Source organism: Epinephelus moara, chromosome 24, assembly GCF_006386435.1.
Source record: "Epinephelus moara isolate mb chromosome 24, YSFRI_EMoa_1.0, whole genome shotgun sequence".
NCBI lineage: Eukaryota > Metazoa > Chordata > Actinopteri > Perciformes > Serranidae > Epinephelus > Epinephelus moara.
Window position 1 is genome coordinate 30277201 of NC_065529.1, and position 23066 is coordinate 30300266.

Sequence of the window (23066 nt, forward strand, 5' to 3'; positions counted from 1 at the left end):
GTCCTGGAAAATTACACCAATGTTAAGTAAATGAAAGTACTTATATGCCATCTTTGAAACATCATGAATTGGGATGGGACTTATGCTATAATTGATACCAATCCCATTAGATTCTGCTTAGCGGTCCCATTCAATATTGATTCAGTTATTGATTCCTGATCAATTTTCTGTGAGAAATAAAGTAGGTCTTCACAGGTTTTCAGTGTCAGCAAAACTGTTTTATTATTTCTGAGTTTAAACACAGTGTAGTTGAAATGAGAGAATATCTATACAGCATTAATTTTCATTTAGGCTTTTTTAGTCAAAGAAAAAATCTGCTCAGCCTGCCTGTGTGACGTGCATGGGATAATAACACAGGATATTTACCCTGGTCATGGGACATGCTGCTCAGTTGGAAAACAGTGGCACTCGTTCCACCCTGTCTCCTAGAAATAACGTTTGCATGTTACTAAACTGGTTTCTTAATAATGTTGTTGTGGCAACATAATAGTGTTTGCTTACCTTTAAAGTAAGAAAACACTTAAGTCATATACCGCAGTGATTTTCAAACTTTTTGTACACACCAAAGAGCAAAAGCCACAAGCTCAAGGCTCACCTGTATTTATGCCGGTGCACAACAGCCTCTATAGCATGTGTTACCACTCTTATCACTGACAAAATTATTCAAGAATTAATTTAACACTTTTTAAAATTACATTAAAGCACCAATAACACATCCATTTAAATGGGAAATAATGTAAGATAATGTGATGTGTCACACACTTAAAATTCCCACGCCTGAAAGGCAACAAATAGGTTCCCCTTGAAGGTTTTTTAAATTAAATTAAATCAAATCACATTTTTCAACTAGAGTTTGCCTCTTTATTAGGAAATGGGTGTGCACAACATACTGGTACAGTCAATTAAAAATTCATTCATAACTTTTTGTATAGGGCCAGTTGAATATTGCAATAATAATATGTGGTTATCACAAAATCCCACGGCACACCAAGATTTGCATCATGGCACACCAGTGTACTGCAGCACACCATTTGAGAACCACTAATGAACCGTATATGCTTCGGTAGGAGGTGGTTGGGAAGGATGGGGGGTCGTACAAAGTGCAGGATTTGGACACCAGAACTTCCACACTCCAGACTCCTATCTTAGGTTTAGGCGACAATGTTCAGACATTTAATTTCAATGCTTTTAATACCCTGTCCAGACACCTTTTTACCAAATTTAGCACAGATTTCTGGTCAAATCATGTTTTACTTATTTAAGCATCACATGTAAGCATTGCAGGTACATGTAAGTAGCAAATAAGTGGTCTTGTGCAGAGGTAGGTGTTATGTAGGAATATGGTTATTAGAGTGATTTAAGTCAATCTACATTTTGCCAACAGGAAAGTGCAAGTATGAAGTAAAATAACAGCATTATAGTTTTTTTTAAAGAACATTAAACTAAACATTAGAAATGTGAACTTTTACAAAGAAAGGCTTCACTAATTCTCAAAAAAAAGACATTAAAAATGGATAAACGAAATAATAAAATGTCTGCAGGAGTTAAGCTCTCACAAATTCAAATTCAAATTTAAGACTATTTAATGACTTTTGAGGCCTTATTGTTGTAACATTGAATTTAAGACATTTTAGGACTTTTTAAGGACCTGTAGACATTTTGTTAATAAAAAAGGTAATAAAAAATAGGCCTAATGCTGTCGTCACTGTGAGTGACTGATACTGTATTGCTAGATTGCCTATTTTGGAGGAGACAACTAAATTACATTGTCAGTGAACATTTGGCTGATACGTTCAGTATCAACATCTTTGTGACTTGCCAGGTACATTAATCAGCAACATTTCCTCATTATAGAAAACATCATTTGCTCAGCATTGCATTTCCCCCAAAGTGTATTTGCTGTTTCAAATTAGTTGTATATGAACATAATTTCTAGGAGACAGGGCTGCCATGTTGGGTCAATAGATGTTTTTAACATACTGCTGGTGTTTCCACTCTGACTTAAAATGATCATTTTACAGACATTACAAGCAGCTCTGTTGCCATCTTTTTTGCAAAATGAAGCCACACTTTGGAATGTTTCTTCATCTCTGTTATGACTACTTGCTGCAAGTTTCCAGCAGCACAGACGCATGAGTTTGAATTAATTGCTTTGCACTGCGCAACTCTCAGAGAAGCATGCCAGCATTGATAAAAGAAACTGATAAGCTTAGAGACATGTGATTCCAATGGTTTGGGCAATTTGAAACTGGCTCTTAAATTGAACTGGGTCTTGATTCCCACCCCGAGTCATAAATGCTGCAGTAGCCTCACAGTTAAAATCTTTACCAAACTTGCCAGCATATGCATGTACACAACCGCACAATACACAAAGATACACACAGAATCCCTCTTGTATTCACACACACGCCCATGTGAGATTCTGCACACACACACACACACACACACACACACACACACATGCACAGACCTTCTATTCATCTGGTTGATACTGTGGGTCACAGCTGGTCATTGCCAGGCATCATCTGCCCTGACATAACCCATAGGCTTTGCCGGACCAGGAAAGCTAGATGAGGGCGGATTTAAACTGAAGATTAAGCAGGGAAAAAAATCTGCCTGGAAGAAATCCAGCACTGACACAACTAAAAAATTTTCTCCAGCTCCTTTTGCCAAGGCCCTTCCTGCCTTCGGTAAAAAAGTTGCGATGATGAAAGCAGCGGGCCTGACCTCGGCTCTTTAACATTGTCCGAGTGTGAGAAAACATTTGGAAAATGCAGGACATTTTGCTGACCTCTATTGCCTTATGGGTCTAGGAATTGATTAACACTCTTTTCACACATGCCAGTCCTGCTACGCCTGTCCCAGCTGCCTCTGCAGAATCCAGGAGGGACCCTCTTCTCTCTGTCTGGACAGCAGGACTGGGACAAAGGACAGACTGGGCATTATCTGTAAAACAGCTAGAGGGCGAGTCTTGGTTGCAAATGGCCAAGAAGCTTTGTTTTTTAAATCTTTTTCCACCCTGGTCCTCACAAGCACAAGGTGAATTAATTGTTTGTTTGTGAGGTAAAGAAAAGTTCGTGAGGAAAAAAGAAGTAGCAGCTCAAAAAGTATCACAATAATGAAAGATTAAACGGCTCCAGTGGGAGAGCGGAGCCCTTTCTCCAGGGGAAACCTTCACTACTCATCAAGCCGAATAATACAACATAGTAAGCAACCCTTGAAGTCAGTGGTGGGCGTAACACACAGAGTGCACTGATTTCCTGTTGGGGCAGCTACAGCATAATAGCTATAGTAGTATGTGAGCCATAGTTTGGAGTGCTGACCAAGACAGAAGCTGGCTAAAGGTGTGAATAATAGAACTGAGACTAACATGTTCACTGGGCCTAGACAAGCCAGCTACTGATGGAAGGATGGGAATCACCCACGCAGGAATCCGCACTGTCAGCTCCACCAGCTTACATACCATCTTCAAACAGAATTGAATATCATCTGCAATGTACAACAGCTCAGTACAGCAGAGCTAAACTCACACCTAGCAACCATATTCCTGCTGGAGCAAAAAATAACAGTCAAATCAAATGGCAACATGTGTTATTGATTTAAAAAGATGCTATTGTGGTGTGACATATCTTGCTCTTGTTATAAATAGCGCTTGCCGGCTAGAGTTGCCACTACTGTCTGTTACAGTTGCTAATTGCAGGAGAAAAGCGGAGAGAACACACAAAAGCCACGCTGTGCTCCTGGCATCAAGCATAATATGAAAAAAAAAGGCCACAAGTGCTCTTCTGCTATCTTGGACCCGACAACAAAGTCTGGAGCTATTAGTCAAAATTTGTACTCTTGCTGTAATGATCCTCAAACTGGCAGCGACACAATGGTTCTGGGAGTCTGAGAAACATGGAGAAAAAAAGAATTTATAATGAACAAATTTACCAGCAGGTCTGCAATCTTTGTGACACACTTTCCCTGTAAATAATGACATTATCAAGTCAAACCCTTTTAAGTGTAATAAATAAAAATAATTAGATGATCCTATTTGGTATTAAAACTCCCCAGCTTGTATTAGTATACCAGCAGATTTATTAAATACATGAATTATTCTCCCTGAGGGGTAACTTGTTTCTGGCTTTATTTCAATGCATAATTATAAAAAGCCATGTAAGTCAATATATCGCACAAGGAAACTACAAAAATAATGAATAAGTAAGAGTAGGGTCGAGCAAAACACACACATGGCCGCACACTAAAACACTAAGTAATCTCATTCAGTTCACTTACCTCCCAACACCTGAGTGCTGTCTCAAGTGGCACTGAAGAAATCTCATACAACCGCTACAACATGTTACCTTCATGTTAAGTGCCTTTACCGCCATGTGATTAAATGAAGTTTATAGTGATTTAGCTCACAGTGAGTAGGTAAACGCTGGAATTTAGTTTAACAGGGCTTTCACACTGCAAGTGCAAATTCGACATTGTGCAGAGCAATGCCAAATATTTCCTACGGAGAGAGAGCAGCTGTGCTTTTCCAGGCAGCCGGAGCTGCCCACATAGTTGCCAAAATTCAACTAAACTTAACGCTGACCCTAAATATGCCGACCTCCACAGAGTGCAGCCAATGAGGCTCCGTTCATGACAGGAGGTAAGACATACGGGGAGTTGAAATTTTACTGTAGAGAAGAACGGAGGAAAAGTTCATTTGTGCATTAACCCTTTAAAACCTGAGCAAACTGTCTTCATTTCTTTCATGGGAAGAAGGCAATGAGCAACAAAAGAAATGACCTCAAAGATTTGCAAGAAATTAGTAAAAAGAGAAAATCCAAAACATTAAAATTAGTAAAATTAATAAATAAATAAAAAGGAAAGAAAATAAAGTTACAAATAAATATTTATAAATAAAAGTTTATAAATAAATATAAAATAATTCTGTACCATGATTTTAAATAAGTAATAATAATAATTATCAATATAGTTTTTCCCTTTTTTTTTTTTCTTTTTTCACTCATTTTTAAAACTAATTTTCTGAAAAAAAATTGGGNNNAAGGAGTGGGGGGGGGGGGGGGGGGGGGCAATGTGTGGGACCTTTCTTACCAAGTTGCTCATTGCCTTTTTCCCATGTTTTTGTAAAAAATCGCATTAATATGAGTTCAAAAGTTTCAATACTTGCAAAAGGCATCTGAAAGCAGCACAAATGAAGTGATGTCGCTACAGGTCAAAGGGTTAATGAATTATGCAGTTATGTAACTCTGATCTTTTTGTAAAACCTTTAAAGCATGACAGTTATGTATCAGAGAAGAAGAGAATACCAGGTTAGTAAATGTATATTCTTATCATTTGCATGCAGATAAAAATGTATCTGTAGCATCCTGGCTGGTCGTTTTGTGCTGCTTCATACTGCACACCACCTCACACAAACTTTCCACTCTTGCATGTTGGGTGTGAAACATGAGTTGGGTTACATGCCTAAAAGGTTAAAACCCCCTCTTCACATGTCTGAGTGCTATATTTTTGCACAGCAAGGGACAGTGGCCTGACAGCAGAGTCCAGAGTTTGAAGGCTGATCTGCAGGATGTGACACAACCTAATTGCCTCTATACTTTTCAATGCTCACATTACTTGTAGGTATAAACGACATAGTTGTGTCATGGCGACTTTGCAACCTCTTTCAAAACACGCTGTTGTTAGCTGTTAGTGTTGAGAATTGGTCAGAGGGGGAGAAATGTTCTAGAAAGAGATTACTGCAGTAATTTCTCACACCCAGCACATTTCATCCCACTGGCCACTGCTCACATTACACGTTAATTACATAATAAGCTTTGATAGAGAAGGGAAGCATGAGTGTGAGAAATATAAACTGTAAAGTCACAGTTATCCTCGGAGGAAGAAATACATCACAAAGAATTACATCCCTCTGGTGAGGTGATGAATCACCCATTGTGGTGGCGAGTTTTACAGCAATGGTGAAAAATCCAGCAAATGAAAAATGACCCGGTAAGCTATCCACGCCATGACTTCCACTCAGAGCCGGCGCTACAATAGATGCTAAAGTCTTTAAGGTCATCGACTTCGTCTCGCAATACCTAACAGTTCTATAAGAACCTGAATCAGCTTTTCGCTCGGCACTATGCACCACTCAGAATGACTAATGCCCCAGCACAGGTCCAATCTCAAGAAGTGAGTTGACCACTTACTCCTCTCACACTGCATCAGAGAGCAGCGAGGAGATCATGTGAAGCAGAGCATCCACAATCTAAAATCTAATCATGCTCTCCTCTCTGTCAATGCCTCAGCCTACATGAGACCGTAATTAGTGGGATGGCAGTGAAAGTGCTAATTACCATCTCAGCTAAGTTTTACTAAGTTAACCACACTGCTTCATGCTCATGTCACACACACACATGCACACACACTACAAACTGGGTCCTGGCGAGAGGTACACTTCACACATCCAGCAATTACTGAAGATTTTCATACCTGCAGCTCCAGTATTAACATTTGGTTATTTATAATGGTGACCTCTGTTCAGGGTCATGGAGTCTGAAATAATGTTCTCGTTTTGTCTCTCAACATTTCCTCCTTTATTCCATTCAACAAGGCAGCTGCCTCGCTTTTATGTAATCATCCAAAGTTTTGATAAACACAGACTGAAGTGGCTCGTTCATGTAACAGTGGCTGCAGCTAATTTGTAGAACAAATTTGTGGAGTGATAATGCTCTGATGCTGCTCTCATGTACCCTTCTTTGCTGGGCGTGAAGGAGCTGCCATATGGTAGACTGAGGCAGGTCACAGAAACGGTGTAACACCTGTGAAGTCAAGTCAACTATTCCGCTTGTGAAACGTAATTGTAGCCTGGCTTGTTGGAAGTGTTTGTTGCTATAATAAGTAGCTGGAAAGTACTTGTATGCTGGTTATTTGCTTTAAGTGTGTGTTAAGCCATGTACGTACATGCTTGATGGATGCATTACAGTGCATAGTTTTTGTAAGATGTCCTGAATGTTTCAGGGTTCATTGGTCCAATCTTGGTATACTCAGTATTAAAGTCAAAATTAAGCAACAATTGCAACAGTGTCGCTAGATAATTTTTTAATTTAAGGAAGAAAGATAAAAGATATGATGTACTGCAGTGGTTCTGAAATGGTGTGCCGTGATGCCAATCCGGTGTGCCATGGGATTTTGTGATAACCACACACTGCTGTTGCAATATTCAACTGAGCCTATACAAAAAGTTATAAATGACTTTTTAATTGACTGTATCAGTATGTTATGCATTTCCTAATAAAGAGGCAACTCTAGCTAAAAAATGTGATTTAATTTAATTTACCTAAAAAAAACCTTCACAGGGAACCTATTTGTTGCCGTTTGCGCGTGGGAATTATGAGTGTGTGACACATCAAAAGCCCTGATTGGCAGCCAGTGTGAGGGATGATGATGATGATGATTGTACGGAGCAAATTATAACAAAGCATCGGCAAGGACTACCTACCATCAAAAGAAAAGAGAAAGTAGACAGTATCATGAAAATTACTCTTCTTTTTTCTTGTCTTTATTGTCTTATGTCGTGATAAAAGTGATAACACATGCTATTGTGCACACATATGAATACAGGTGTGCCTTGACATTTTGGCTTGCCCTTTATTATGCCTTAGGCACAAAAAGTTTGAAAACCACTGATGTGCAGTATCTATATGGTATGACATCATTTCTGTCCTTTGTTATCTTGAAGGTCCTACTCACCCATATTAAACCTACAGACTGACATCTTCCTAATTGTTGGGGTGGATAACTTACAACTTTATCATGCTTTAGTTTGGGGTTTGGTGACTTGATGTAATTCCCAGCAACCTTACATCTAATCAGCTGGAAGTGAAAACACCTGTGGAGGTGTGCAAGGCCTTTGAATCTGTTGTGTAAATGTCATCCTGTTTAGTCGATGAACATAAAATTAATTGTCAACTCCTTCAGGCTGTAGTCATGTACTGTTTGTATGTTTTCCTACAAAAAGTAATGCACCAAAATTCCTACATATCCCACTTAGAGGGAGGCGGTCCGTTATGGAGTAATGCTGGGGTGGTGGATGTGTCACAAAACACAGGACTCTCTCCAGGAACCTTCCCTCAGAGACTGGTGTTTGAAACCTTGTTAATTATGAGCACACTCTGGGTCAGTTTAAGATACATCCTCGCCACGTTTCTTTTTCTAAACCTAACTATAATAACTTTACCTAAAGTGCGTAACGTCATTCATGTGGTGCTATTTCGTAGGATATCATATGAACCATTGTATGAGGATAGGTTGAGTACTTTGATAATCCAATAATTGTTTTAGTAATTTTTTAAAGCAAAAAAAAGTCAAACATCTGCTGTTTCCATGCTTCTTAAATGTGAGGATTTGATGCTTGTCTTTGTCATGCATGATAATAAACTGAATAGCGTTGGATTTTTGGTCTGATAAAACACGTAATTAGAAGACATCACCTTGAGATTTGAGAAATTATCTGTTTCATTATTAGCAAAATGAGGTAGATTATTTAACAATGAAAATAATTGTTAGTTGCAGCCCTGTAATATTCCACCAGTGACAAAATCTGAGTAGGTTTAACTTTGCCAAACAATACACCAATATTGATATTTCATTTGGAAATCCTGTCTCTGTTGGCTTTCTCACTGTTTTGTTTTTTTTTTTTTACACGCAGTACAATCATAAAATACTAAATTGGTTTCTGTAACATACAAGCAGTGTGATTCTCGAGTATCTTATCACTAAACTCTACAGTCCTTGATTTAGACTTATTAAAGAAATTCATATTAGCTCCTGATTTCCTCACCACACATTCCTCAGTAAATACTCAGACATTTGTGTGTCTTGTTGAAAAGTATTTACCACATCATCAGTGGTATTAACAGGCATCCAGAAGGAAGGGAACACCAGTTTCATCATGTTAGCTAATAAAATTTTGTCCAATAACACTGTGGAAACACAAATCTCATTAGGCAGAAAGGCCAGCCTGGAAAATGAAGCTAACTTTCACCGATGGCAGTGGAATGCAAGAAGGAAAGCAATTTACAGACCCAGTATAGGTCATTCATGAGAGATGAAAATGTGAAGAAAACTGAAGTAATCTAATGTGAAACTTTTAACGTCCAAGTTGAAAGTACTCTTGTCTGATGAAACTGTGTGTCAGTGGAAGACAGCGCAACTTCCCCGGCAGCTGTCAGGACAACGGTCTGATGCAAGCTAGTGTCGAGAATTTCTGTTCAAAAAGCAGATAAATCCAATTTTCGGTTGGGGTTGGGGTTGGGGGGGGCAACAAAATGAAATTATTCAACATTTATGAAATATGGAGAATGTGGTCTGTAAAAGTCATTGTGGTGTTTTAGCGTTGCCCTGATGCCTTTCACAGTAGCGTGCTAGTTTACACAGAGCTCTTTCCATCCTCTCTCTGTTTGTTTCGCACTGCTGCTGCAGGCTGTAATGATAATTACTGATAGGAAACAGGGTAAGTAGGCAGCAGGCCAAAAACCTCCTCCACCTGTCCAGGAAACTGACCTTTTACTGTATATCACAAGTGCAGACAATAGCCCACTGGCTTAGTGGCCCACTGAGTGATTGATGTCATCTCATTAGCTATAGGAGTTGAAAGTGCTGAGAGGGACGCGGGCACTTTTTCTCCGTATGTCAGTGTGTACACTCTCTACCCGCCCTGCCTTTTCCTATGTCGCCGAAAACACCGTGATTGTGCAGTGAGTCCTACAGCACTGCCCTCTCTTCCCGCATCCTCCTTCATCAATCAACCTCTTCTCGAAGTTTTAAAACCCCCAAATCCCTCAACTCATCTAGTTCTTTCTCTCTTAGGATTTTTTCCTCATGATTATTAAGATTCCTCTCCTGTCCCCGTACTGTAGCTGCTGCAGTGATAGATATTCTCACTCTCTGTCACTGTTTCTCCGACCGTCTTTAATGTTCCTCTGCCACCCTCCCCCCCTCTCGGTTGGTTCTGCGTCACTGATCACCGTTCCTTCGATCCGCTGGGGCCACTTCCCAGGAGAGTAACTGCAGTAATAAGAGCAGAGAGGCTCTGAGATGCACAGTGCCGGCGCCCTGCGGGGCAGCCTGTAACACAGAGCCATGAAGTCACTTAAACACAGTGAACAGTACGAGTGGAAAGAAAATGAGAAATATTCAAAACTAGATCTATAAACATTAATTTCTGCTTTCCCACAAATCATTGTGACACCTGCAATTGCTCGATGAAACCACTGCGGAGTATCAGCGTGGCAGGGTTATCGAATCAGGAACATTGAAACAACATGTTTTCAGTTCCTGTGTCTCCCTGAGGCTGTGCACTCTCCGGGGACAGAGTTGGAGTGACTGGAGACCTTCAACGGTTCCCTCTTCCTCCACAGCGTTGTCTGGTTAATTAACGAACAGTCAGCTCAACAGTCTTGAGGCACCATTTTGTTTCCTATTTGCACCACATTTCTGTAGGCAGACCTCCCAAGACACTCCTGAGCATCTGGCCAACCTCATACAATAACCATTTTTTCACTTTGAAGAGCCAAAGAAAGCTTCCATTTCAACACCGGAGATCAATTTACCATGAAAGTTACTGTGTGAGATTTGTCTGGGGGAAAGTATGCTTACTCTTGTGTGGAGCAGAAGATTACTTTAAAATTCACAGACAGGAAAATGTGCCTGAACTGCCGAGAGGAAAAAGCGTAACTTATATCTCACTGAAAAATATGAAATGTAATTTTATGGGTCAGTGCTGCCCCTGTCTTATCATAAGTCAAATGTACTTCTCTTTAAGGGTAATTCAGATTTTCTTAAAATGTGGGTTGTATTTTGATTTAGTTGGCAACTTCAATAAAAAATAACTTCTTCTCATGTTTGCTGAAACTCTCACTATATTCACACAGAAGCATGAGACAGATGATCTGCGGAAAAATCATATTCCTCTGCCTGTTCCATTGCTTTGTAGTGCCTATAATGGCCTTTTCGCATGTGAATTTAGACAACCAATCAGTTCTGAGGAATCTCTAATGAAGTTGTTAATCATGTCAATCACTGCTCGTGTACTGCAGTCAGACTATCAAACTAGGCAGCGCTGATCAAATATGAATCAAGATTGTGTTACTGCCTCACCTACTTCTTACCTCAAACATTTTCAGTTATTTCAGTGCACTGTTTAGCTGTAATAGAAAGTTTGTGACCCAGGCTGACATGTTGGAAACAATGCAGCCAAAGCGAAGCACCTTCCACTGACCAGAGCGACTTTCTCATTCTACATCTCAACATTACACTGAAATATGTTTCTGAAAACATCTGAGACAAGAAATAGGCGATGCAGTAACAGAATCTTGAGTCATATTTGATCAGCGCTGCCTAGTCTGACAGTTTGGCCGCAGTTCACGAGCCATGATTGACATGATTGACGGCAGCGTTAGAGACTCCTCGGCTTTTATTGGTTTCTGCTTCAGTCTGATTCTAGCAAATGCTATTAGAGGCAGTAGGAAGAGGAAAAGAGACATGATTTTTTTTTTCTCAGACTGACTGTCTGGTGTAGTTTTGTCAGAGTATAGTGACAGTTTAAAGAAATATGACAAAAACTTATTTTCATAAAAGTTACTAACTGTAGCTTTGATCCTTCTGAATTTTCCCAGTTTCAGAAGTATTCCCAGGCTGCATTCAATTCAGTCTACATTTACGCACAGGAAAAGACACACTGAGAAACCAGAGCCCTCTTTTACAAGATTGCCATGTTTAAAATTTACAAATAAAACCACCACAAAAACTCACTGACACACACAATGAGAGAAATCGAAGAAAAAGATGAAAAATAAACAATCAAAGAAGACGAAGGATGTGAGAGTCGATCAAACCCTTATCACCACAATATTTAAGTTTATCATGTTCTCAATAAATTTACTGAAACCCAGACAAAGTATCAAGCTTTGAAATCTTGCACAGAATTTTTAAAAAACTAAACATTATGGCGCGCCCACTAGCTCACCTGGTAGAGCAGGCACCCCACGTAAGAAGGCTGAGTCCTTGCCACAGCAGCCGCAGATTCAATTCCAACCCCCCCCACGCCCTTCATGCTATAGCTGTCCCATCAAATAGAAGCAAAAAGCCCTCCAAAAAATTCTTTAAAAAAAAAAATTATAAGCCTAAGAAATGTTTAACTAGCCACCAAAAAATGTCTTTGTCTTTTTTTCCTCACATTTTATAAATGTCTTTAACAATTAAATTCAGTTTTCTCTAAATTCCGTCTCTCCACACAATGATCTAAACACTGTATCCATCTTTTTTAGCATATTGTTTGAATAAAAAATCATAAAAATTACCTACCCTGCCTCAAGCAATCACCAATTTATGGTTAACAGTGTAATGTAACCTTGTCCTCAGGTCATTAAAGCTCCTGTATTTGCCAGACACAATATCAAGGACACATCCTCAGTGATAGCTACTGCCCTGACTGCAAATTATTCCAGATGAATAGAGCAGCAGTTCTGAAAGCAAACTCCAGAGTATTTACTGTTGGAACCTGTAGCTAAAGCGGATCTGCAGAACGAGCTTAATGAGCTCCAAACGGCCTCGTGAGGTGTGAAGATAAATAAAATGGCAGTTTGTTTTGAGGATCTTTATCAATAAACAAGAGACAGTAATTGTTTTCCTTAATCGATTAAAGGTCAGAGCAGATTTTGAAAGAGAGCAGTTTAAATGTCTTGTTTCGCCTGAGCCAACAGTTCAACTCGCTGTTCGGTGACAGAAGAAGTCAGAGAATCAGGACATCCTCACGTTTGATAAAGTTGAGCCGGCGAGTGTTTGGTGTTTCTGCTCGATTGAACAACTTAAACGAGCAATCGCTTATAAAAATGGCTGACGGTTAATTTTCTGGAGATCGATTAATAGTTTCAGCTCTAGCATGAAAACCCCAAACTATTAGAAAACTCCCCTGTCCTAGCTTGATCACATGACCCTATTTTCAGCAGAGGTGTGTTAGTCTATTTCCTTCCTCCAAAGCAGCAGGCCACATGTCTGCTGCTCAAGATAGTCAGGTTCCTCTGTTGTTTTGTGAACACTGTTGTGCGCCTATATGAACAAACCACACATACAGCGTCCTGATATTCACAACTTGTCTTACCTGTGCGTCCATGTGTAATCTGAATACTCTAAAGACTGCTGTCCCTTCCTGATTGTGGTAAATAAAGACCATTGTTGAATTAGTCCCTGGATTTCCATTGTATTCCTTCTGAGGATGAATCAGGTGTTGCACATGCTAATCCACACACCCTGCTCTTCACACTCTGGATGAAGCTTTTGTCAGATTAATTTCATCAGATGCTGTTCTACTGATGCTCAGTCACACTTTGATGTAAACACAATCCTCGAGGCAAACAAAAAACTAAAGTTTCTCCTCTTAGACTGAATTAAGGCGACTGACAACTAAAAACAAGCCACTGGAGAGACCTCAATAGCCATTGTTGCTGCTTGGCATGCCGCCCTACCGGGGTTGCTAAGTAACAGTTGTGCCGGCAACCTTTGGCTTAAACTTTAATCCTCTCTCTAAAAGAAAATGTTAGAGCACGTCAGTGAAAGTAGAGCCTCTGAATAATACAGCATACGATTGATGTGCCATATTAAAAGTCAGAACCCTTCATGCATAAGTCCGGTTCAGAAACCACACACAGCTCTCATTAAACTACACATAGAGTCTGAACTCTCAGCTGTTGCTCTGAAGACGTCAAGACTCGCCCAGAGAGATTACACGTTCACTTTTTGAAACATTAAGAATACATTTCCGAAAAACATATTCATATGGTAAGTAGTGCCACTTTATGTTGAATGCTTACTATTATGCTAAACTATTGCATTTTTGCAACACTGTCTGCCTCAGTTGTTTTGAAATATGAATTCTGCTTTCCTCTCCATTTTTTACAAGAAATGGTTTCATAACAAACTGGCCAAGACATAATGTGTTTTACGGTAACAACTAATGTTATAGAATATGTAATGGGTAGCAGCAGGGTTTCCTGCAGTGTTTTATCACAGAGGAGGGACAACTTTTCCTGAAACGAAACACGCAGTACACACCATATATTTACCATGTGTGACTATAGTTAAGGCCTTCATATACTGACTACATTGATCACTGGATTTCTCAGGATCCAGGAACGGGTTGCACCAACTGGTCTTTGCTAAGCCTGGTCCTAACTGCTAAGTCTGTCTTTGTTAAACCCAGTCTTTAGAACGGACCTTACGTTGGTTGGACCAACCAAATTTAGGCCTAGTCCTAACTACACCCTGACTTTGCTACATACGTTCATGTGAGTTATATAAAATCGTCAGACTAGTTTATTTCTGTTGACATTTCCAGCCATAACTGCAATGTTTAAATATATATCGTTAAGCACATTGGTCCAACCTATCTGACATTTCTGCAGTGCTTATTTTTTATCAGCAGTGCATTCTTCACCTGTGAATGTTTGTGTGGCCACTTGTTCAACAAATAATCGTGAAGGACAAGACGTGTTCATGTTTCAAGTTAACAAGATAAGAAGGAGACTTTAGCAGGAAAGCTAATGTGGTTGTGTGTATATAGAAATGGCTGAGATTTGACTTTACACCTGCTCCTGACTTGGTGTAAGATTTATGCCCAGTCTCAGCAAGGCTTAAGTATTTGGTCTGACTTAGAACAGCAAGGTATGAGCAACTTAGCTCAAGACCAGGCGTAAGTCTTGCTAGTGCAACCAGCCCCAGGTGGCTTACCATTTCGGCTAAACGATTTTCTCTGGGAAAGCTTGAGCAGTGTACTTTTTAAAAAAGAACAGATATAGCTATTAATAGAGATATAAACCTTACATGAAGCTGAATATAGAGCAAAAATGCGGCGGCAGTAGCTCAGTCCATGGGGACTTGGGTTGGGAACCGGAGGATCTGCGGCTCAATTCCCCGTCCGGACCAAATATGGAGCATGGACTGGTATCTGGAGAGGTGCCAGTTTGCCTTTGCCAACTGCTCAGGACATCTTGTCCATGGGTAGCCCTCTTGTTCTGACATCTCTCCATTTAATGCATATATAAGTTTGTGCATGTGTGTGTGTATTTCGGGCCTGTGTGTGCATGACAACAGAGAGAAAAAAATTTAATTTCCCCTCAGGGATTAATGAATTATATCTTATCTTAAAATAGTGAAATAGTGAGTATACTCTGTTTGAGAGTTTAGCAGACAAGTAGCAAGCAGAAAAATGTTAAGTAAAAAAAAGTATAAAGTATCTTTATGTTATATTTCAGCGTGGACCTGATAAAGCTCCTGAGATGAGGAAAATCCTCTTGGTTGTATAGTCAAGCTGCTCTTGTTTTACGATAACATAACAAGATAAAATGGCGACATCACACATATAGCCACATTTACAGATAATTTGAAGAAGTCGTTTAAAAAAAGATGAAACTAACTCTGCTTATGCTGCTCTAGTTAGTCACTCCAACACCTAAGTGCTCTGAAATAATGAAGTCAGTGGGTGGCTGGCCTTTCTTAAATTAACCATTCTTCATCTTCATACCTGATCCTGGCCTAGAAATGTCAGAGCAGCTGGCTGCTGTTGGATCAGCAGGACTCCAGCTAAACAGGCTAATTTAGTGTTTAAGAATGTCAGGAAATGGCAAAGCCACCAAGCACATACAGAAATAATATTTAAACAGATTTAGCAAGCTCATTATAGCAGGGCAAGAGAGCTGACAGAATCCAAATAATTGATAGTGTAAGTGTAGCTAATTGCTGGATTGCATTATCAAGAAGCTGTTGGATCCAGAGGTACAAAAAAGGAACGCCTCAGAAGACTCCTCGTTTATTGTGTCACACTGTTGTATCAGTACACTGAGCAGCGCCGCATAATGATTCACACTCATCCACTTCCTGTTTGATGATGTGCCTGTGCCCCCCTGTGACACAAACTTAATTAATTTGAAACGGATCACCCCATCATGTGCGTGCGCCCACGCACAAACACACACACCCTCGCACACACACAGGCATCGGCCCTTGGTTTCAGTATCTGATGTCCACATATTGCTGATCACAAGGTTAAATGATAGCATGGTATGTTCATATCCATGCATATCTCATTACAAGGCTGTGGAAACACAAGCTCATAAATCAAAACGTACTGCACTGCAGCTGCATGACACTGGATAGCAGCTGGTGCATGCAGAGCATCGCTGCATTTCTAACCTTGGTATGAGAAGCAATGCAGTGCTGCTGTACCTCCATTCATCTCAGGTCCATGCAGTTCCCACGGTATACAGCTGGGCCGCAACATCTTCTCAGCATGAAGGAAAAATCCAAATTTGTCCTTTCCTTTGCATTTTCTCTTCAGTCTCACCCTTCGTGCTGTTGCTGCAGCATCAGTTTACTGCTCAGAGGATCCCAGATGAGGGATTGGGACACAGATTACCATGGGGATCAGTCCACGCCCTCCCATCATTTCCATCCCCCACTTTACCCTTCTTACCAACTACAGTAAAGCTTACCCTGTGCCACCCTGCGTCGGACTTGCCCACCCCCTGCTGGTTTAACCAGCCCCAAAAGATCCTCCACTACCATCAGTCCCAGTACAGCAGATGGGATGTTCCACTACAGGCCAAAGACACTGATTCACTGCTGTCTCACAGTCATTCCAAATCCAGGACCTTCACCCTCAAGCTGTGTAATCAGACAGCTGAAGTACACTGTATTAGAAAGCTAATACGTGATAGTGACACGCAGACATATGTAAGGCCCGAAACAATCTTGGTGTAATCCTTTGATATCAGCAGTATTAAAGGATCCACTAGGAACATACAGTACGGCGGCAACAATGTCTCCACTTCCTCTAATACCGAGAGCACATTTTAACATGAAAATGAGACACTGTTGCAGCCACAGTCTGCATGTTAACAGCCACTTCAGTATCTCACACTCCTGTCGGAGAAATCAAATGACGTCAATACGCTCTCTCCCCTGAGAGGACTTAACCGGCGCTGCACAAGAGCAGAAATCAGATAAATCCAAAGAGTGTGTGCATATATACTGTAAACACTGTGAGAGATACTGTTCATCTGTATGTTTACAGTATATACACACACTTCAGACTCATAATGATAATTATGTCTTTGTGTTATTATTATTATTACTTTTTTCAGGAAACGCTACAGCTTACAAAAAAAATGACAATTCATCTGCCTTCAGCAATAAAATGTTTACAAGCCTTTCAGCTGAGGGTGTAGGTTTTTTCAACCGTGGGGGTTTAAGATCCTCTGCTGGAAAGTTTTCAACACCAAACCTTAATTTCACCTTGTATGATAGCCTCAGCCACCGGTGTGTGAATGGGTGAATGTGATATGTAGTGAAAAAGTGCTTTGAGTGGTCAGAAGACTAAAAAGGTGCTATACAAGTGCAGTCCATTTACTTTCATGTTTTTATTGGGGGGGACAAATCCATGTTTTAAATATTGAGTGGGACATCTGACATCTACATCTATGATTTCAGCTGCATTCATCTCTTTCCTTTGATCGGACATTTCGACTCCTTTCAGTGCTTTCACCTGTAAACAACAGCAACAAAACTTCCTCAGCCCACAGCTTCCACCGATCATGCACAGTTCACTCCAACTGCTTTCAGAGCTCACACTTTGCCTGACACCTTCTTTTACAACTCAACAAAAAGACAACACTTTGTTTTTGCTTCCACTTTTCACGAGTTCTTCCAAGATAATCCACCTGACAGGTGCTGCATATGGAGATGCTGATTAAACAGCGTGATTACAACACAGTGTAGTTTATACACCTGGACTGGCACTTGTTTCGTTTAAGACTTCCACTTAACCTGAAAATTCCAATTCAGTTCATCAGCTACACTTTGACTGACATCTCAACTCCTTAGAGCTCATTCACTTCAAGTTATACTTTGCAATTTTCCTTCAAAGAATGACAGCATCAGTTGTTTTAGCAAGAACCACATAACAACGTCTCTTTATGTTTAAACCACAAAGCCTGTTAGCGGCCATTGTAAATATGACAGGAGCAAAGGTGGAAGTCAGGTGATGTTGTTACAGAGCAATAGAGTCCATGTAAGGTGGAGGGTGAGGTGGCTGGATGGGTCAACAAACTGACTTTATACGGGACAGTGTTGTTCATTTCCCCGTTTCCAGCTTACCTTAAAGGGTAACTTGTGTATTTTTCAACCTGGACCCTTTTCGCCCATGTTTTTGTGGCTAAATTACTCATGGAAACAACAATTTTTGAAAGTGGTCCAGTATTGAGTGAGAGGGCTGAAGCTGAAAGGGGCTAAAAAGGCACTCTGGCATGTTCACACCAACAATTTACGTCCACTACAAGTGCTTGTTTTGCCACTGACATTCTCAGTGTCTGACAACATTATGGAAAGGATCCCTACAGAGATAGACCCATTTGTTAGAGAGTAAGATCCTTTTTGTTTAACCAGGAACAGCCCCATCGCCAAGCCCACCAGACTCGATTCGAATAAATAGTAATTTTAGTGTGTATAAAACCACCATATTTTCTCATCTGAGTGGGTGAATTAAGGGTTTATTTCAACCAAACCAGAGCTGGTGATTGTTGGAATTCTTTTTTGTGTCTGTTGACTTTGAATGAAGTAAGTTTTACAATGATATAATCACTGTGTATTTAAATGGAGTCTGGTGGGTTTGACAATAGTGATTTCGCAGCTGTTTCTGGTTAAACAAAAAGGATCTCAGTCTTTTACAAAATGGGTCTATGTCTGTACGAATCATTTCCATTTTGTTGTCAGACACCAGGTTGAAAAATACCACTTACCCTTTAACTAAGTGTTAATTATAGTACCCTAACCTTAACTGAGGCAATCATTTCAACCCAAACCATGATCTTATCCTAAACCAAACCAAGTTGTTTTTGTGCCTAAACATAACCAAACTTTAACTATAGTGATGCCAGTGATTTGTAACATTTTCTGTAAGGCACAGAGAAATGACGTCATCCTGCTGATCGGGGCATCAAATCCAAAAACATTTCTGTGTGTCGTTCTAAAAGGGATGGACAAACGTCGCTAAATTTGGAGGACTTGTTGCTTCCACTTTACTCAGCACTTACACTCCAACTGACACTTCCAGCCCTTCCATCCTTACTGCACTGTCAGCTTCTTTCAGTAATTGTATTCAAACTGCCGCTTCAACTTAAACTTCTTTCAGCATCTCAGCAAAGTGTCAAATGTAAATTTTCTGCACCAAGCACACATAAACGTTCTTCAGAAAATCGAGCCCCTTTTCTAGTTAATATATACGTGAGTTCAAATCAGAAAAAACAGGTGAGCAAACCCAGAGCTCGGTATAGCTTCGTTCATGAATGTAAGCACATCTTCTAAACAAGCAGACAGATCTAAACAATGAGTCTGCGGGTTTGCAGCAAACCCACTCAGTCAACCACGTAGCCAAGGTCTCTGTCAGCTACACGAGGAAAGACAGGAGCCATGTCTGGAGGAGAGAACCAATTAGTTCTCTCTTCCACAGCTTGTCACCTGACAGTCTGCTCATCCACAGCCTGATGGAAGAGCCTCTCCAGCCTGCTCATTCAAACCAATTAAGGTCTGGAGGTGTATTACCACACACTCATTACCTGTCTCTCACAGTGCTCTGCTGCTCTTCTCATCGCAGCTCATTGGTCTGTTCAAAGTCTCTGCGTTTTACCCTTTCATATCATCTTGTCCGTTCCATATCATCTCTTTTTCTAGTTGTCTTAGTTGTCCTCTGTGTGCCTTCCTCTCTCTAGTCGTCCCTTATTTTTCTCGCTCTCTGTTTGGAAATACAGGAAGCAGCAAAATATATTCCCCTATACGCACACCGACAGAGAACAGCATCTGTGAATGATTAGAAATCAGTTTGGACATATGTTACAGTTTACGTTATAGTACGCACAGGAGAAATTAAAGAGGAGCATGCTCATGAACTCAGGAGAATTTGAAATATGGAAATATCCTGCAGCGCCTAATGAAAACAATGCAGATTCATCCATAAATGCACAGACGCTGACAAACGGCTCACCCCTCAACATTTCCCCTTTCTGTTGGCACGCAGAACAATAAAACACAACACTCAGTTGTCGGGGGTACAAAGGGCTGAAGTCATGTCACAGGCAGAGTGTGTGTGTATGGTGTTGCTTAAGCTGTCCAAACAGTTTATCCGTGCGAGATGGATGACATATCTGGAACGATTCAAATTCCCACATTCCCTCTTGCAAAACATGCTGGAAACCATGCAACCATAAACCTCTCCGAAATGAGCTGTAATTTCGGGGCACATTTTGACTCAGCAGCACTTAGATGGTTGGAATTCCCCCCATGACTGTAGTGTTGCTAGGAACAGCAAAGAAAAAGAGAGATAATTCCACGACAACATCTTAAGGGAGCGGGAGAGTCCGACAAAAAAAACTGTTTCACTTTCACAGGAGTGCCCTTGCAATCATTTCTGTTTCATAATCAGCATTACTGCGATAGGTGTGTGGAGTGAAACCAGCCTTGATAATTACTGTATGGCTCTCCTGCTCCAGGTACTCACATACCTTTTCATTTATTCATAGAGGCAGCACAGTGTGAGTAGAAACCATTTAAACCCCTACCGGGCCTGCATTAACTTGTTGAAAGGTCAAACCAGGACTAATAAGGAAAAGTTGCATCTATTAACAGATATTAATGGTCACTTGAGCTCAACAGTGAATACCAAGACCTCTAATTGAGTCCAGATGGAGCGGCCAGTGAGTCCATTTAGTTGAACAGAGCCTGCAGAGGGCCCTATTGGTCCTGCTGCTACAGATGTTGATATTTACTTTTTGTGTTTTTATAAAATTGAATTCTAATTTATTTCATTTGTCTTGCTTAACTAATAAAATCATATTGTCACGAGGAGGTGTGAGCCAGTGACAGATAACACCTCTTGTGTCGGGTTGTTTTTCCATCAAATGGATTTACACTATCAAGATGTGACTCTTTCACAGCAGATGAATAGTGGTGGTGTAAAGTAATAAAGTCCATTTAATATTTCTTTGTTTCTCTATACTTCTACTCCACAAAATTTTAGTGTGAAATATTGTACTTTTTACTACATGATAAGTTATACAAGGTACAATCCCATCAACTCCTTCAACACATGCATTGTGGTTTGGTCTTTTTTTTTGCATCTTCTTTCACTGTAGGCTGCTGCTTTATAATTGTCCATATGTCTAAATACTTATGGTATTCCTTAGCCCCGTCTTACTGCTTTTTTAAAGCGGGAATATATGCTGCCTCAACGCTCTGTATAAAAGGTACGATCATGAAATGTGGGGACAGAGTTGTCTTGCCTTGAAGCCAGCATTGGAGGTAGCAACAGCCCTGAATTTGCGTGTGTGTAAAAGGGACGGCTGGCAGGACGAGACCATGGGCGGGACAGGTGTGACGTTTTGACGATTTGTTATATGTGTGACCCACTGCGGGGATTTAAAAATCAGCAAGAAGCAGTTAGCAGCTAACTCAAAGAAGACCAGAGGCAGCCAAAAATGTCTGCAAATTGGGATAACAATGAGGTGTGGGAGCTCCTTACCCTCCGACCAGAGGATGAGCGCAGACGCCCCATAATAGGGATGGTAAATGCTTGCTGTTGCAATGGTATTCCATTGTTACTGTTTAGAAAGCACTTCTGATGCATGAGAGGCTGATGCTGTTGTGTTTAAAGTACTGACTGTCCTGCCTTTTTTGCTTGGGTGATGCCAGCATGCTGTCTAAGATCACACACTGGAGCGGCATGATGCTGCCGTTGTTTGCTTCTGTGTAAAAATGCGAAGGTGGCGTTAAGACAGGACTTAGTAGCTGCACTAAAGTGCAATCTCTGTGTAAAAAGGGCTGTGTAGGGTACTGTTGCTTCTGTTATTTTAAACTACCACAGACTAACTGAATTCACTGATTTCATCAGTGACATCAACGGTGGTATCCTGCAACATGCTCCAGACTCTGATTGACTCCATCTCTTGCATCACTGGGGGCATCAATCATAGTTTGTTTACATATCTTGACCACAACAAGATGGCCGCACAATCGCTCCTCCCAAACACGGGCAGTGATTCCGCTCTGCAGCCACCTCAGGACGCCATATAGCAGTGATCCAAAGTGGTTATTTCCCTTATGGTGCAGGGCAAGCAGGAACTGGATAGCACCTCTCACCCTCACTGTCACACCAGACCTTATTCACCATGGAGTATCACCTCCTCCCCTTCTTCTCTGCTCTGTCAGATCGGCATGTAGAAAAAGAGTCACCTGGCTGTTCAGGATTTATCCAAGTTTCGGTGAATCAAAGGATATCACAGTCCTGATATTCCACTGAAAATTGATGTGGACATAAAGGTCATCGAGTTTATTTTCTAATGCTTTTACAGCAGAAAGATCTGGTGGTTGATTCCTCCACACTTGCCACGGTGCCTCTGATGTAGATGCAGAGATGGGTGCAGAGATAGTCTTGCTTGTTCATGTGGTTGGGACTGTAGCTGATGCCCATCTTCTCCATCTTTTCCTCAATGTTTACTGATGTTTACCTTGGAAAACCTCAACCTCCCCAGCTAGCAGAGTTGCAGGAGAGGGGAGACTTGTCAGTTGATATCCTCATCCTAATGAGCAACCCACAGCAACACGCCACCACTGTCCAACACAAACCACAAAAAACACCACCAACACTTGCAAAATAGACATAGCATCATAAATGCTGCACAAATTTAGCAGAGCTGACAAAGGCGACTAGCTACTCCTCAGCTTAAACTCTTATATACAAAAAATATGATCCTTTTGAATACCCAAAATTATCTCCACCTAGAATGAAGTGTACTCTTAAAGGGAAATTTCGGTTTATTTCAACCCGTCTCCTATCGTCCTAAATTTGTTTCAAGTGACTAGTGACATAGAAATAATAGTTAGCATGTTAGCCGTTAGCCTAGATACAGCCGGGGCGTCAGACCTGTTAAAACTTAATTGAACGGGCATCCTTTCAAGTGTAAAGTTAGTCCACTAAACACACT

At 40.7% G+C, this 23066-nt stretch overlaps 1 protein-coding gene across 4 annotated transcripts in view; it reads right to left on the bottom strand.

Annotated features, from left to right (window-relative positions):
- The window catches only part of kaznb (kazrin, periplakin interacting protein b), an 87867-nt gene that overhangs the window by 44097 nt on the left and 20704 nt on the right, over positions 1 to 23066 (bottom strand). The window contains exon 1 of one of the 4 annotated variants that reach the window (XM_050039245.1): positions 16261 to 16398. The exons of 2 other annotated variants lie outside the window; for them this stretch is intronic. In XM_050039245.1, the coding sequence (XP_049895202.1) occupies positions 16261 to 16315 (55 nt within the window). In that variant the 5' untranslated portion in view covers positions 16316 to 16398. Of the gene's footprint in view, positions 1 to 16227; positions 16399 to 23066 lie in introns of those variants that run through there. One more of the 4 variants, XM_050039243.1, reaches the window with a different exon arrangement.